The sequence below is a fragment of the Mus musculus genome, chromosome 5, assembly GCF_000001635.26.
Source record: "Mus musculus strain C57BL/6J chromosome 5, GRCm38.p6 C57BL/6J".
Lineage (NCBI taxonomy): Eukaryota > Metazoa > Chordata > Mammalia > Rodentia > Muridae > Mus > Mus musculus.
In genome coordinates this window covers 16254905-16270856 of record NC_000071.6, presented here as the reverse complement: position 1 = coordinate 16270856, position 15952 = coordinate 16254905, and the positions used below count along the sequence as shown (strand labels likewise).

Below are 15952 nucleotides of genomic sequence, written 5' to 3'. Positions count from 1 at the left end.
TTTGCATCTGTTTCGATATAGCTACTGCGCACATGGATACAGCTATGGCCAGCTCATTAGCACCAATTCAGTACAGGGTCCATACAATAATACCTCTCAGGGAAATGAGCATCAACTTACTTTTTAAAAAAATGTTAGATGTTGACTCATTAGGAAAGGAGTAAATGTGTGTCTCTTATTATTGACATAAATCCAGTCCCAGGTACTTCACCATAGCACCTCAGAAAGTATTATTAACCTTCAGAGTTCACATACTGCTTGCCTTAACATGGGAATCTACTTAAACACTCAAATGAAGCAAACTAGTTTGAAAAGTAAGCTCGATAACAGACACTTGTCCAAAGAATTTACAGGGCCTAACTTATGCTATCTCCCTAGACACTGGCTTGAATAAACTATTTACCCTTAACTATGTGCTAAGGCTCCAGCATGAAGAAGACAATCTGACTGGGCATGCTGCTCTATGCATGTGTCAGGATTATATTAATTCATGAAAAGCAATCTTTAGATTTTCAGGCGTTGTTTATGGCCAGTTGACCTTTTGCAAGTTGCTTGGAATTTGCCATGGCATATTTGCATGACAAACATCAGCAATGCCTTCACACTCACCTACTGGTTTAGCATTCAGAAAATAGAAAGCATTGATGTGGGAACCAAATGTGAGGAAGCTTATCTCCTGTCACTATAACCCAGAGTATCACTCAAGAACTGCCTACTTCCTGTCTCTATGGAGTATGGAGGAATATTCTGCATTTCATGTGCATGTGGTGGAAATGAGAACAATATTTATGGCGGTCATTAAGAATTTGCTAAACCTAAATGTGTATTTGCTCTCTGGATATTTGGGGACCTAATTCCAATGTACCAAGATTTTAAAATAGTTTGTCATTAAATTTGCTGCAATATAATAGAGGCAGAGAAGACTGTACATGGAATTATGGTATTCATTCAATGCTTTCATCTATTGTAATGTCTATGAATAGACAATCATAGACCTACTATTTGAATGGACATTGAATTCAAAGTCCCCTGTTTAAAATATGTAAGGCAATGTGCCAACCAAGCTACTGATGCTGATGCAAGGTTGGGCAAGAGTATAGGGAAATTGGAATGAGTATCAGAGGAACAAAAAAAAAATGAATAGACTACAAAATACTATTAAATTTGACACTTCTTGGAGGCATAGTATAAAGATCCCTGTGCCCACAGATATCCAGAGAAATCAGGAATATTAAGTGAATGGGATTCTATCCAATGGGAAAGATGAAAAACCTGTTCTTCAATTCAGAAGTCTAAGAGTTGGAACTGATTAATAGCCTGATCTGCATTATTGGTTGGGTCAGGTCATATCAAATTTGCACAACAAGGCCCAGATGACCTGTATTCTATCTGTGTGACTAAAACCAGGCCACCCTTAGGCCCTTAAACTAGTACAGGTAGCCTATCTCTAGAGCCCATTTTCTTGGAAGACAACATGACACATACTCTGATTAGAGTTTCATGATGTACCTTGAGTAGAGTTTACCCTTCCTTGGGTACTTGGGACTGTATTACAGCAGAACACGTTTTTTTTCCAAATTATACTGGGCTTAAATATATTGGGATTAAAAACCACCTGGCATTAGACACTTCAAAGTCTGATCCAGGTTGAAGTCAGTCTGTACCAGTTTTCATTATTACCTCTTTGTGCCACTTACTTGTCTATAGAACAGCTACATGGATTCCCCTCAGACACTAACTTTAAGCTCACCACCCTCTTATAAAATGTTCTGTGTATCATCATCATCATCACAGTTGTTTATTGTTTATTATTATTATTATTATTATTATTATTATTATTATGTGATAATGTCAATTTTTATGGCTGATTCATTGACTAGGGTATGCACTGATCAGCTTTCAACATTCAGAATCCATAATTTTCCCAGTTCAGAATACCTGCTCGTGGCCATATTCTGTTCATCTACACATAAGGGAGGCTGGTACCTAACACACTGGGTCTTTAGGGTTTGTAGCTTAGCAACTCTAAAAAAAAGACTATTCCTGGAGGTTTCTAGAATTTCTCAACAAACTTGGTTTCCTTAAATTAAATGAAGAATATCCAATTAGATTCTCCCTTTGCACACTTCACCTCTCACTGTTGAACCAGTTCTATTCCCTGTGATTTCCAAAGGAGCTACTTCAACTCAGACTGACGTTCAGTTTTTGAAAGAAGCCAAAGAAAACATTAATAGTATTAATTATTTTCTTGTCTTAAATAATTTTTATTATATATGACAAATCTGAACTAAATATATTTGAGCCACTCTCATTCTGCCAAGGATAACATTTTAAGCTATTCCAAAGTTTTTTTTTAAAATGATACATTTATATACAAATGAAGCTCTTTCCTATATCTTAATTGAAGTGGTCATCTTGCCATAATGTCTCAACAAGAGTTTGACAAGGTTCCATCTGAATTTATTTGAAGTATAGAATATTTTAAAATTATTCTCCTTGAGAATTATACATCGTGACACACTATCCAGGAAGTCTTACATTATCCATAGTGGGTTCTATACTCTTTATCCATACCAGCATTCAGGACTATCTTAGTGATTTCATTTTAGAGATAAATCCTCTCCATCTTAGCATCACCATTCCATCATCATTAGAAGAATTAGGATTATGGAGATTTCTGTTTCCCCCAATTCCAGGAAAGTGAGACAACCAGTTGTAGACTTTAACTTCACCCTACCCAGTGATTTTTAGAAGCAGATCTATTCTCCTTTGTTCAATAAAAATCAACACCACCAAAATCTACTGCTCCTTCAGCCACATCTCCATAAATGAACCACTTCACATATGAAATTTCCTGCACTAGAAAATGGCCATGAAATTGGGTCCCTAAATTACATAGATCAAGATGAGACATGGCACATCTTGGCCCATTTGCCGCAAGGCCAGTACTTCCTAGCTAGGAAAAGGTCTAAGATAATTCCCAGCTTATTCACTTTCCCCTTTACTTTCTTCTGTTAGGAAAAACTCAGTGCAATAAGGTCAGCTGTCCAGGCCACAAATGAGTATAACCAGCTACAAGCAATTAACAGTTCAATCATGCTACTTCATAAGATGTCCCAAAGGTGCCTGTGTGTGGAAGGGCTCACAGTACCCATGTGGGCTCCTTTGAGGGAAGGGACGGAATGCTTTTCATTCAGTATTCATTACTTCAGTGGTGGTAATGCTAAGCATCTCAGAAAGGACAATACAGGCTAGATCAGTAAGACAGCTTATAGCACTCTGACAATGCCTCAGCCCATCGAAGGAAAACACAACCCAGTATGTAATGATGTAGGGAGACAGGCAGGCGGGATTCCAGAAGGAGCAGCCATCCATACTCACTGAAGCTACATTCACGAAATCATCATCAGAGAGGGTTTCTAACATCTCGGAGACAGATGTTCGGATGAGTTTCAGAGTCAATCCGCTCACACTTCCACTCCTACAAACAGACAAATGGGTCCGTGTGTCATTCACCTGTCATTTATCAAACACGATCATAAAGAACAAAAGTGATCTCATTAGCTTTTAGAATAGTATAATTTCCCAGTTTGATACAGATACATTATTTACATTTTCAATAGAATGATCTTTCTGGTTTTGTTATTGTCTTCGTGTGCCCATTTGCATAAATGTGGGGTGTGGAATGGGTGGGTGAGTGTATGTGTGTGGATGTCAGGGGTCAATGCCAGGTATCTTCTGTGGCTCTCTACCATATTCTTTAATACTGGGGTCTCACAGTAATCCCAGAACAGACTGATCCCTTAGACTGTCTAATCAGTGAGCCCTGGGGCACTTCTTCTCTCCTACTATTCACAATTGGCATTACAGGCACAACCACTGCTCCCTTATTATATAATTGTTTTCGTGTAAAAGCCAGAGCTATGCACTCAGACCTTCCTCTTGTGCAACAAGCACTTTACTGATTGAGCCAAGTCAACAATCAATTGTTAATATCGAAGTTTGGCTTGTTTTTCTAGATATACAACCATTATATTGATTCTTTGTTATCCCAACTTTCATACACTTCTAATTCCCAACAACCTATTATTACCTACAAATGTCTCATGCACTACTCACACGTCCACCAGAATGAGCATGTCCTTGGGGGATGCAGCTCCCTGGATGTACCTGAAACAGAACCAGCAAAACATTGCCTTTTCCTCTATGTATAACATTGACATTTGCTGTGTTCATATTTATACACTTCTGAAATATGATATGATTAAAACAAAGTCCCATTCTATTACACCATAGTAAACAATGCTCTTTTAAACATACTCTGAAATGTTTTTTTGAAAAGAGTATTTAAGATCCCATTAGAGATATTAATACATTATGGCTTTTGAATGCATAGTTTCTAGGGATTTATGAAAAAAATAAAGATGAAATTTAATGTAAGCAGTGACTAAAATTACTTTCCAAACGATTATTTACTTCTGAAGAAGGAACAATCCTAAATTCCGATTATTTATTTATTTATTTATTTATGGTTTTTCGAGACAGGGTTTCTCTGTATTGTCCTGGCTGTCCTGGAACTCACTCTGTAGACCAGGCTGGCCTTGAACTCAGAAATTCGCCTGCCTCTGCCTCCCAAGTGCTGGGATTAAAGACGTATGCCACAATGCCCGGCCCCTAAATTCTGATTGCTGACATTTCAGTTGTAGTGAACAACAAATTATGACATTTTTAAATACAAAAAATAAATAAACACAGAGAGATAAGTAGTCAAAAAGCCTTAAGATAAAGCAAATTAAAAGGAAATATAACAGGTAAGTTAAAAACTGAAACCAGGTAATGGATATTACTATTACCAGAAATATGAAGCAGAAACTCTAAAAGATTTATGGCATCCAAGAATCACCAGAGAAACAGTTTAAATGTAAATTCCAAACTCTAACCACATCTCTGATTCTCTGTATTTGAAATACACACTTCGGGAGATTTAGGCAGGAAGTTAAGTGCTTGTAGAGAGCTAAATTTGATAGCAGCAAAGTAATTTAAAAGAAAGAAAAGGAACAAAGAGAAGACACATATTGCTTAGCCAGAGACTGGAGGGGAACAAAAACAAATTGAAGGGATTAGGCATCTGCCTTCCACAGCAGGAAGGGCTGCATCTGACTCAACTGACCCAGCAACAGACAGAAAGCAAGCCAATTCATTTTCAGCATTTCGGAGCACAGCTGCTACTACTTGGGATTATTTGTAGAATGAGCACTCCAGCGCCTTGCCTGCAACCCACTCCATGCTCTGTATTCAGACCAATAGGCAAAGCTCCACTGTTTGCCCATGCAAGACAATCCAGCTCACGTCTAGCATCTTAACACGTTGTCCTGGTGTGCTGCTCAGTGGCAGATGAAAAGATTAGCAAAGTGTCTGCTTCAGATGAGTGACACCTCGCTCCTACAGTTCCCATAAGATGACCGTTTCCTAAGTACAACTATGTTATAACATAGTATTTGCTTCTATTAAATAATAGACTAGAGAAATATTATTAATAGTAGTCAAGGTTTTGTTCACGTATATTCCTATTGGCTATTCAGCAGGACACTTAAAAGTCACTAATAAATTGGTAACTATTACTTAAGGTTGTGTTCATGCAAATAGCTATTGAATACTCAACAGGACACTTGAAAGCCATAACTAAATGTTCTTTCAACCACCACTATGCTGCACAGAATTTGTGTGAAAATACCAGAAGTTGGAAGCAATGCACAAACACAATAAGGACTTTCTTAAATAAGTGAACAGATAGCCTTTATTAAAGGGATTTTAAGTATTCATTTTCATTACTACATACTCAAAAATTAATATGAAAAGAACAGAGTATAAGGCACCATGTTGTATATGTGAACTCATTAAAAATAGTATATTTACAATTTAAGTATAACTTTTATACACTCAAAATCCAATCAATAATAAAAATACATGACGTTTCATAGTTGTCTCCCAGAGAGTCCAAACATATATTGTTCATATTTTCTTGTGTTTTGAATTAGGATGATGAATTACTTTAATAGTGTCAAACAAATAAAATTACTTTGGGGAGAAATAATAAAACCTAAACTTTATGGAAGTATCTAGGCAGCACTGTTAGCTTAGGGCCAGTTCCCATTAGTTCACTGCCAGAGGCAAGCTGTCTGTGACTCCGTGCCATCTCTATGTGAGGGCTTTTCCCCAAGCAAAGCAGTTGCTCTTCGAAGAAAAGCCCTGCCAGCTACAGGAGACTGAAAGCTAAAACTGGACAGAAGACTTACAGCAATCCATTTGAATTGAGTCTGAAAATCATTTTATCAGTATTCACAGAGATTTCCTTCTCAAACACATCATTTTCATTTGTCATTAATTGTATTTGTATTTTGAAAGTATCACAGCATTCTATATAAGAGAGTACCCATCCCACTAAGGGGAAGTTTCCCCTCAATGTATTAACAAATGACAGAACCCACATTTATTGATCGCATCTTTAGAGATAGTCAAAACATCATACCATGGTCTTCTGCGTACATCATATAGATCAATCTTGTTTGGAGTTCTACTATTATCCACCCATGGAGAAGCTGAAAAACAAAGTATATCAGAGAAACTAAGCCAAAGTACTAAGTATAACTGGGCTTAGGTGATGCCTTAGTGAGTTCAGGTGCTCAGACCAAGACCGAAAAGTTGAATTCCATCTCTAGATCACACAGAAGGAGATCCTGGCAGGAGGAGAGAATTGGCTCTTGAGAGCTGTCCTCTGACTTCCATGTGCATGCCATGGCATGAGAAATACCACCACCTCTAACAATAAGATCTATTTACAAAACTAATAGGTAACTTAAAATAACAAAATAAAAAATAAACCAAATTCCATTTACCTATATGAATATTCAAATATAAAACACCATCTTTATGTCATTTCTTTTTTTTTACAATTGAAAAGTAACACAGCAGTACAAAAGAAATCCCAACACAAGCCAATTCCCTCTCCCTATATTGTCCGAACAAGCTCCAGACACAGGGGTTTGGTTGAGATGCTTTTCTTTGACAGAAAATATTGTTGCAGCTAGTAAAAGTGGTGCTTTCAATTAATTGGCCACTCTGTTTTTATTCAATGCAAACTGTATATACAAGACTATATGCAGGACTGTTTTTCCCAGGTATGATGGCACATGCCCTTGATTCCAGCACTTGGAAGGCAGAGGCTCTATGAGTCCAAAGACAGATTGGCCTATAGGCAATTCCAGGTTAGCCAAGACTAAACAGTGATATTTTCTCTCATAAAAATATTTTTTGTCTTGAGCTTCTATCACAGAGCAGCATGATTGTGAACTTCATAGTCACGTGTTTAATAAATAATGTATATTATTGAAATAATTTATCAACTATCTTTCCAATGGACCACTTTAAATTGGGTGTTCAGTTTCAGATTAAAATTATACATAAAAGGTTAAGCTACAATTAAGGTTAACTTTAATTCTCTTTTTCTGTTAAACTCATGTCAATACAGATTCTTGGTGGCTTGGTGCAGCCTTCACTCCTCATTAGAGAAGTTCCTTTTATAGTGGATAGACATTAATATAGAGACCCACAGCTAGTCAAAGTTTAGGGAATAAATGATGGTGAAGTTTCAAGCCCCAAAGTCTCTATCTTTGTCACACTGCCTCCCTCTCACGCTCAAGGATGACTGAAGAGGTGGTGCACTGACTGTAAGAGCTAGGGAATGGGGAGGACTGCTGTCAAGCAGCGTCTTCCACAAGTGACAAGGGTGTTACACTCAGGACCTCATGACATCTACAGCTCTGAGACCAGCACATCATCAAGTCAGTCCACAGTCTAGCCCGGAGCAGAGAGATGCACATGAGGGCCCAGGGGAGGGTTATTAGGGGAATGTGAGTTGGGTTGGCTTTCTTCAGAGATATAGTAACTTGCTTGGAAGACTGCCCATGCTCACATAGATGGCTATATACACACACATAAGGACATCTTTAATTGGACCCAAGTGCACATCAAGTGGAAAGGAGGACCCTAAAGGGAAAGAGGTCTTGAAAGACTTGGAAAGGCAAAGGGGAGTGTGCTGAAATAGAAATACATCGAATGCATTTAATAGATAGATATAATTTTTAAAACATAATAGAAAAAGTATTTGGTTTTTGTGCTCGCTTCGGCAGCACATATACTAAAAAGTATTTGTTTTTTTGCAAATTTATTTGAATGATGTAAAATAATTCAAACAGAAAGTCAATAATCTATTAGTTTGAAACCTTTATATTTTTCTGAAATTAGAAAGTTAAACAAACAAAAAAAAACCTTCTTGAGTTGTTATATTGATTTTGAAAGGTAATTGATTCATACTTATTCTAATTAAGACTACATTTACTTAGATTAAAGTGCTCTGGAACTCATTACTTTCATCCACAGGCTGGACCTAATGAAGACTTGTCAACACCCATGGGCTGCATGACAATTTTATGCCACAGAAGTCCCTTACATCAAGCATGTTTATACATGTGACTAAAGAAAATCCCTGACTCAGACGACAAATGCACTATGATCTACCCCCCTTTTTTATTGAGAAATCATGAAAATTATGGAGATTCTTTGCAAGAGCCATGCTTATCCAACTAAGATAATTGGGCCAATTAAAGCATGTCAAAATACATATACAACCGCAGAAGCCCTTCTTGACTAGGAAATTTTATATGCATAGCTATATTATGAAATGACTTATTCATTTCAAATGACTAATCACATTTGCATAAACTGTAAGTTTAAATATAGTTCTCCCCAAAGAACCAATTACTGACATAGCTAATATAACATCCATTAAACTTATTTCTTTAAAATGAGTTCAGTTTTCATCCGTGCTGTCAACGATATAAATATCATACTTTTCCTTGGAATAGTCTTAGATTTAAGCAACAAGTATGTGAAATGATATATTGATTCCCTTTCAACAATTACTCTTAATATCAGTTAATATCTCAATAATAATAAAATAATTTAAAGAAATTATATGTAAATTTTAATACAATGCCTCTATATATGTATTCATTACCTCTCAACTGAAATGTTTCACTTTGGTTGGTTTGTTTGATTGAATATCTGGGGATTTTCAATACTTTCCTTTTAGTAATTAGCACAGTTCCATATATTATGTACAGATGATGCAAGACACTGAATGAGAAAGGTATATTTCCTAAGGTATGTCACTTGTTAGCTCATGGGCTCTGCCTATGAACAGATTATCTGGTGTCTGTCTGCTGCCATACATACGGGTTCTTTAGACTTAGCCACCATTGTTTTATACAGTCCCTATTTCTCCTTGTTCTGGAAGATTCTGAAACTCCACTACGATCCCAATGGCCAACAATAGCCTACTGACATGAGTTCTCATCTATAGGACCTCTCTCACGATTTTTATTGTTTTATTTTTATTTATATATTTTTTGTAGACGACAATTTCTGGTTAACATTAGAAACACCAAAGAGTCATTTTCTAGCAAATTCCACCAAAATGGCCTCCTAGTGACTTACCTGCCTTTTAAGAATATATCCATGTCTCTAGAAGAGGATCAGATCTTAGGTCAGAGTATTGGGCCATTAATATCTCCTTTATGACTTTATTTCATTCTCATAGGTAGCTATAGATTAGACTACCTTGTCATATACATGGTATTTGTGCTTTCTTCTTTTTTTTTTTTTTTGGAAATCTTTAATTCTAATAAAACTTCTCATCCTGAGGATACTGGTCTCCACCTTCTGAGCCAACACACCTACAAAATGTTCACATGAAGTCTAGGGATCTGCACCCTGTCAAGTCTTCATGTTTGCATACATTTTAATGTTCTCTTCCCAAGCCATGTCCTTAGCCTTAGGTTTCTTAATTCTCAACAATGACTCTGATACTCTGATAATTGATTGAGTTAGATTGGATTTTTTACAGTATATTTTTTCTTTTCCCCATTATGATATGTGTTGATTTGTGGTATATATTGGTGGTGAAAACTCAAATGTGTGTGTAGGTACACATCTTAGCACTCCTGCAGACCACAGTAGTACATTGAATCTACTATTGGAGCACTATTTACTGGGAGCCAGCAAGCCTTTTAATTCAGCCCCTCCCACAATTCTGGGATAACTGGTTACAACTACACCCAGATTTTTATGCTGGGAGGCTGAACTCCGGTTCTTATGGTTGTACAGAGAGTCGTCTTACTCTCTGAGCCATCTCCTAAGTTATAGTGAATAACTATTTCTAAACAATAAAATTTCCCTGGTCCAAATGGTTTACTTTCTCTCTTGACCCTTTTGATTTTTCCAAAGCTAACAGAAATGCACAGAGCTGATAAGAGTGTGATTACATTCCATAGCCAATGTCTAGCCAACAGCCATGAGTTAAAAGATCTCAACAATGACTCATAATTGATTGAATTAGATTGGATTTTTAAAAGTATAAATGTTTTCACTCTCCCCATTGTGATGTTTGTTGATTATTTTCCTGCCTTGCATGTGATGGCTGCGCACATGTCAGTACACATGGTTGTCCTAGGCTGAAGTTCAGATCATTCTGCATGGCTCCTCCACCTGCTTCACTACAGCAGCAGTCACAATCAAATGCAGAGCTCATTAATATGGCTACTCTTGCATCCAGCTTGTTCTGAGGATACAGTCTACCTTCTGAGCCAACACACCTACAAAATGTGCACATGAAGTTGAGAAATCTGCACTTTGGTAAGTCTTCATGTTTGCATATATTTTAACTCTCTCTCCCTGAGCAATGTCCTTCATTCTTTATAGAGAACATTAGTATGAAACTTTTGTTTTCACTAAGATTGCTAAATAAAAATCTACTAATAGGAATTAATATGCTCCATAAAATTTATACATTTCTTTAAAGACACAAGAAAATTAAAATGCTATAATTTACATTAAGGACAAGGACATTAAATTTTATTAACATTGCTAATCTTAGACGGCATATATTTAAAACTGTTAATCTCATATAAGTTTTCCTGAAGTAAAACAAAGTAATAATAAGTTAGAGTATTTATATTGTGGTTAAATTAAACAATATAAATTCTTCTATGATATTACTACTTAGTGTATAAAATCTCATCATGGTATTTAAGTGGTATGCTATTTATTCAAGTTCAAAATTATGGAAAATAAAATAGCAAAGAAAAAATGACTATGTTCTGCAGTCCCTTCAAATAATGCTTTATAACCATTCACAGGAAAACTAGACTTCTGGAAAGGAAATGAGAGATTCTCAAATCTTGGAAAAGGGGAAACCACTTTTCATTTTAAATGAACCTTTTGTGTTCCATTAAGACTTAAGGATGGCTGAAGAGGGGGTTTTAGAAACAGCATAGTGTGGTAATCTCATTTCTGAATGGATCATTTCATTGACAGCGATAATGATCATTTATGGAAATGTTTCCCCAGACCAAAAAAGAAACAAGCTATCAATGTGTCTTCTACTAAGTCCACTGCAGGATTACTCCACTTTACATGATATGTAGAGTGTACTCCAGCAGCTCTCCAACCCCTTGGTCAGGGAGTAGGACCTGTACATGAATTCAGAACTTAAACATCATGTTCTGGAAATCAATCTTAAGGAGGCATGCGCATTTCCATGCCCCCTTTTTTACATATATTTTTATTAGGTATTTTCCTCATTTACATTTCCAATGCTATCCCAAGAGTCCCCCATACCCTCCCCCCACTCCCCTACCCACCCACTCCCACTTCTTGGCCCTGGCGTTCCCCTGTACTGGGGCATATAAAGTTTGCGTGTCCAATGGGCCTCTCTTTGCAGTGATGGCCGACTAGGCCATCTTTTGATACATATGCAGCTAGAGTCAAGAGCTCCGGGGTACTGGTTAGTTCATAATGTTGTTCCACCTATAGGGTTGCAGTTCCCTTCCATGCCCCCTTTTTTATGAATGTTGCCTAATGATAAAAAGTATCCATTTTTCATTTCATTTGTTGAGAACCATGTCTATTAGTAGAAACACCACTTCAAGTGACAGATAATTGCACTTCTACTTGGTTATGTGCAAAGTTGTTTTTTGTTTGTTTCTTTGTTTTGTTTTGCTTTTTTTTTTAACTGTAGGAACTTCACATTGTTAATCTTACTAAAATTAAAACAGTACATTTTATAGACTCCAAAAATGTCTGAATAGTCACTGCGGATATTTTCTGGCAGACAGAATGCCACTGATACAGAGCTTGGCCCAGTCATGTACTGCAGAGTATTAGATACATGTTACATTCCAACACAATAAACTCTAGCTAGTTTTTAAAGGAAGTAGCCTAGTTGACTCAACTTGTCTAATATACCTAGCAGAACTTCCAGTTGCTATCCAGAATAGATTCCATACTACTATCCAGAGTTCTATTTCAGAATAGAATCTCCGTAGCTCCTATTTTGCTTCACAGTTCCAGCGCGGGTGTGGGGGCAGGGAGGGTTGGTCTTCTTAAGTGAGTGGGGATATTATACTCAGACTGAAGTCCCAGAGGATTTAGAAAGGAAAATGGCTGACTTCTTCAGATTTTGATTTTTCTTGGAAAAACTCAAAAAAAAAAAAAAAGGAAGACTAATCTGTATTAGTTTTGATAACAGGAAATGCCTCAAAGTATGATCACAAATACCCATGTCTTATCACGGTACTGTTATTTGTCATCTAAGATTTCCAGTTTAGGCATCACTATTCATGTGTATCATAAATTTTACTTCAAGGGGGAGTGTGGTGATACACACCTGGAATCCCAGCATGTGCCTTGCAGAGGCAGGTGGGTTTGAATGCCAGCATGTGCCTAGCAGAGACAGGTGAGTTTGAGGTTAATTTGGTTTCTAGGCCAGCCAAGGCTCCATATTGAGAATGGTCTCAAAACAAACAGCAATGCACATATAGCTAGGTACATAGATAGGTAGACATACAGACAAACAGACAGTAGATAGAGAGACAAACAGATAAATTCTAAAAATGTTCCAAGCAATTATGCAGAGATCTAGGACAGCCAGAGTTATTGTTTCTGACAGTCTTTCAGTCCCAGGGTCTCCCAAGAGCTAGAGCTAGAAAAAAATTGAGGATGAGGTACAACCAAGTCATTGCAGTGTGAGTCTTGAAGTGATAGACTTCTTTCATTCATGGTTCTTAGTGTGGACTGCCTCTGGGTACCACAGATACAGAGGGACTTTAAAAAATTAAGTCCTCGGCTGCTTCAGTCCATTGGTTGGGTGCAAATGACTGTATCTGACTCTATCAGTTCCTTGTTGGGTCTTTCTGAGGGCAGTCATGATAGGTCCCTTTTTGTGAGCATTCCATAGCCTCAGTAATAGTGTCAGGCCTTAGGTAAAGCTGAAAGAAGCTGAGGAAAAGGGTGATTCTGTAGGAGGACCATCAGTCTTAATTAATCTGGATCCACAAGATCTTTCAAACACTGGACCACCAAATAGACAGCATACACTAGCTGATATGAAGCCCCCAACACACATACAGCAGAGGACTTACGGGTCTGTGTCCATTCAGAGATGATGCACCTAACCCTCAAGAAACTGAAGGACCCAGGGAGTTTAGAGATCAGGTGGGGTGGGGGTGGGAGCATTCACGTGGAGATAGGGTGAGGTGGGGAGGAGGTGTGGGATGTGGAGCAGTCAGAGGTTGGATGGGGAGGGGCATGGAATGGAATATGGAGTGTAAAAAATGAATTACTAATAAAATTAAATTTAAAAAAATTAAGTCCTCAGTCAAGTCATCATTTGCAAAGGACACTTATAAATGGATGACAGAATTTGTGAGCAGCTAGCAACCTCTGCCTCAGGTGTAGACAGACAACTGAGAGACTAGAGAAGTCTTGTTTCTCCTATCCTTTATTCTTTGACACTTGCATACATCTCTATAATAAAGCTTAGTTCTTTGCTTAATCCCCCATTACTCATTTACCTTTCTCTTTTTGCTGAAGCTCTAGGCTTTCTTCCCCCTTCTCACTCTCTTTCTCTCTCTGTCTCTGTCTCTGTCTCTGTCTCTCTCTGTCTCTCTCTCTCTCTCTCTCTCTCTCTCTGTATGTATGTGTGGGTTTGTGAGTGTGTGTTCATTTGTACCACCAAGTATGGCTGCCTGCATACTCTTATTATAATAGCAAATTTCCTAGAGTCAGCAATGTCTTCAAATGGGCCTTTAATCCCAGCACTTGAGGAGCAAAGGTAGGCAGATCTGGGAATTTGAGAACACTTTGGACTTCACAGGTCAACTGGGGCTGCATAGTAAACCTCTGTTTCAAGCAAATTTAAGTTATACAAGGAATTCATTGGAATAAAAGAATAGGGAATCCAGCTACTAGGCACTGACAGTGCTATTCATAGTATTAAAAATATTGCATAAACACTATTCATATACCAATGAAACTTAAGGTTCTAGACTTGCACCAGAAAAGAACAAGATATAAAAACTGCTGTCTCAATTACTCTCTTTTAGGCACATCATGCCTGATATTTTAACACTTTAGATAACACTGAGACAGGCTAATTAGGAAACCATCTTTATTCAAGTTAGGAGATATTTGAATTTCTCCACTGATAGGATGAATTAAATATTCAGATCAGTCGTTGGTCTGTATTTATCATTCTGTTTTCCCACACTGGAGTCTAATGTAGTTATTTACAGAGTTAGCAACTGTGTATTATATTGGACTGAAATAATTAAGGCAGAGAACATAAGTAGAATTATAATACATGGTGAATAGTCAAACTAATAAATGTATTATTCAATGGGGAGATGGTTGCAATATAGTCCAGACAGTTCTGATTATCAGCTATATGAGCAAACTTATTGGGATGTTGCATTGTCTATGGAACATCAAATGTTTGGAACATGGGAAGACAGCCCTGATAAGTTGCTTGACCACTAAAGATACTATGCACATCCTGAAATTCTACTATGATACTTCCTTCCAATTCCAAGGGACTAAAATAATGCAGTTTAACGTACTAAATAGCTACTACTTTCCTTGACATGAAAGCCACTGCATTGTATGCTATGGAGCATAAAAGTAGATCTATAAGTTCCATGTATTTAGATCTATAAGTTCCATGTGTTTAGATTAATAGTGTATGCCAAATAATTTCTGAAGGGATATAAAATTGTGTAGCAGTTTTAATGAATCAAAGTTCTCCAAGGGAGTGAAAAAAGACTGGTCTATGAAAAGCCCCTACACGGAAGGTTGTATTTACATTCCATTTTCAGTGATAGAAAACAAGCTCTTGACCAGAAGAGCTTTATAAACAAACATACAGATACGGAAAGGAAAGAGATTTGTGGAGTGAATGCTAAGTTAAAGAAGGAAAACGCTACTGACAGTTATAAAATACAGCCTGGGCTGCTGTGAGGGTGAAAATTGGACACGAAGGCTGTGGCAGTCTCTGGATGGTCTGCATGGGACAGCAGGGCAAGTGGCACTGGATGAAGAGTGTCGCATGTGTCTCCTCACACCGAACTTGCCACCTGATTTCCACAAATCACTTTCTAGTCATGTTATTTCAACTCTTCCTGTTTTTAAATTGATCGTAAGTTTTGCTTCTTTCCTACCCAAAGGCTATTAGAAAGTTGATTTGTTTTTAGGATTTTTCCTTTATAAATAAGAGATGTATATTATTGGCTTTAATTCAGTTGTCTAACTTTTATATAGCAACCTAGTAGAAAATGTTAATTTATTGCCGTTATTGGTTGTTGTGGTGGTGGTGGTGGTTGTGTGTGTGCACACAAACCTTCCCCATCACTTATGTGGAGGCCAGGAGACAACTTTGTGGAGTAGACACTTCCCTTCCATTGTTACATGTGTTCTGGGATTTAAATTGACATTACTATGCTAGCATAGCAAGCCATTTTTCCTGCTGAACTATCTCATCTGCCCAATGGAAACGTTTTTA

General features: G+C 37.4%; 1 protein-coding gene across 12 annotated transcripts in view; it reads right to left on the bottom strand.

The window, feature by feature from the left end:
• Positions 1-15952, bottom strand: part of Cacna2d1 (calcium channel, voltage-dependent, alpha2/delta subunit 1) — a 440248-nt gene that overhangs the window by 103655 nt on the left and 320641 nt on the right. For all 12 annotated transcript variants that reach the window (XM_011249744.3, XM_006535619.4, XM_011249742.3 and 9 more), the window contains 3 exons: positions 6530-6599; positions 4120-4170; positions 3382-3481 (listed from right to left, as the gene is read on the bottom strand). In XM_011249744.3, coding sequence (XP_011248046.1) covers positions 3382-3481; positions 4120-4170; positions 6530-6599 — 221 coding nt within the window. The remainder of the gene's footprint in view (positions 1-3381; positions 3482-4119; positions 4171-6529; positions 6600-15952) is intronic.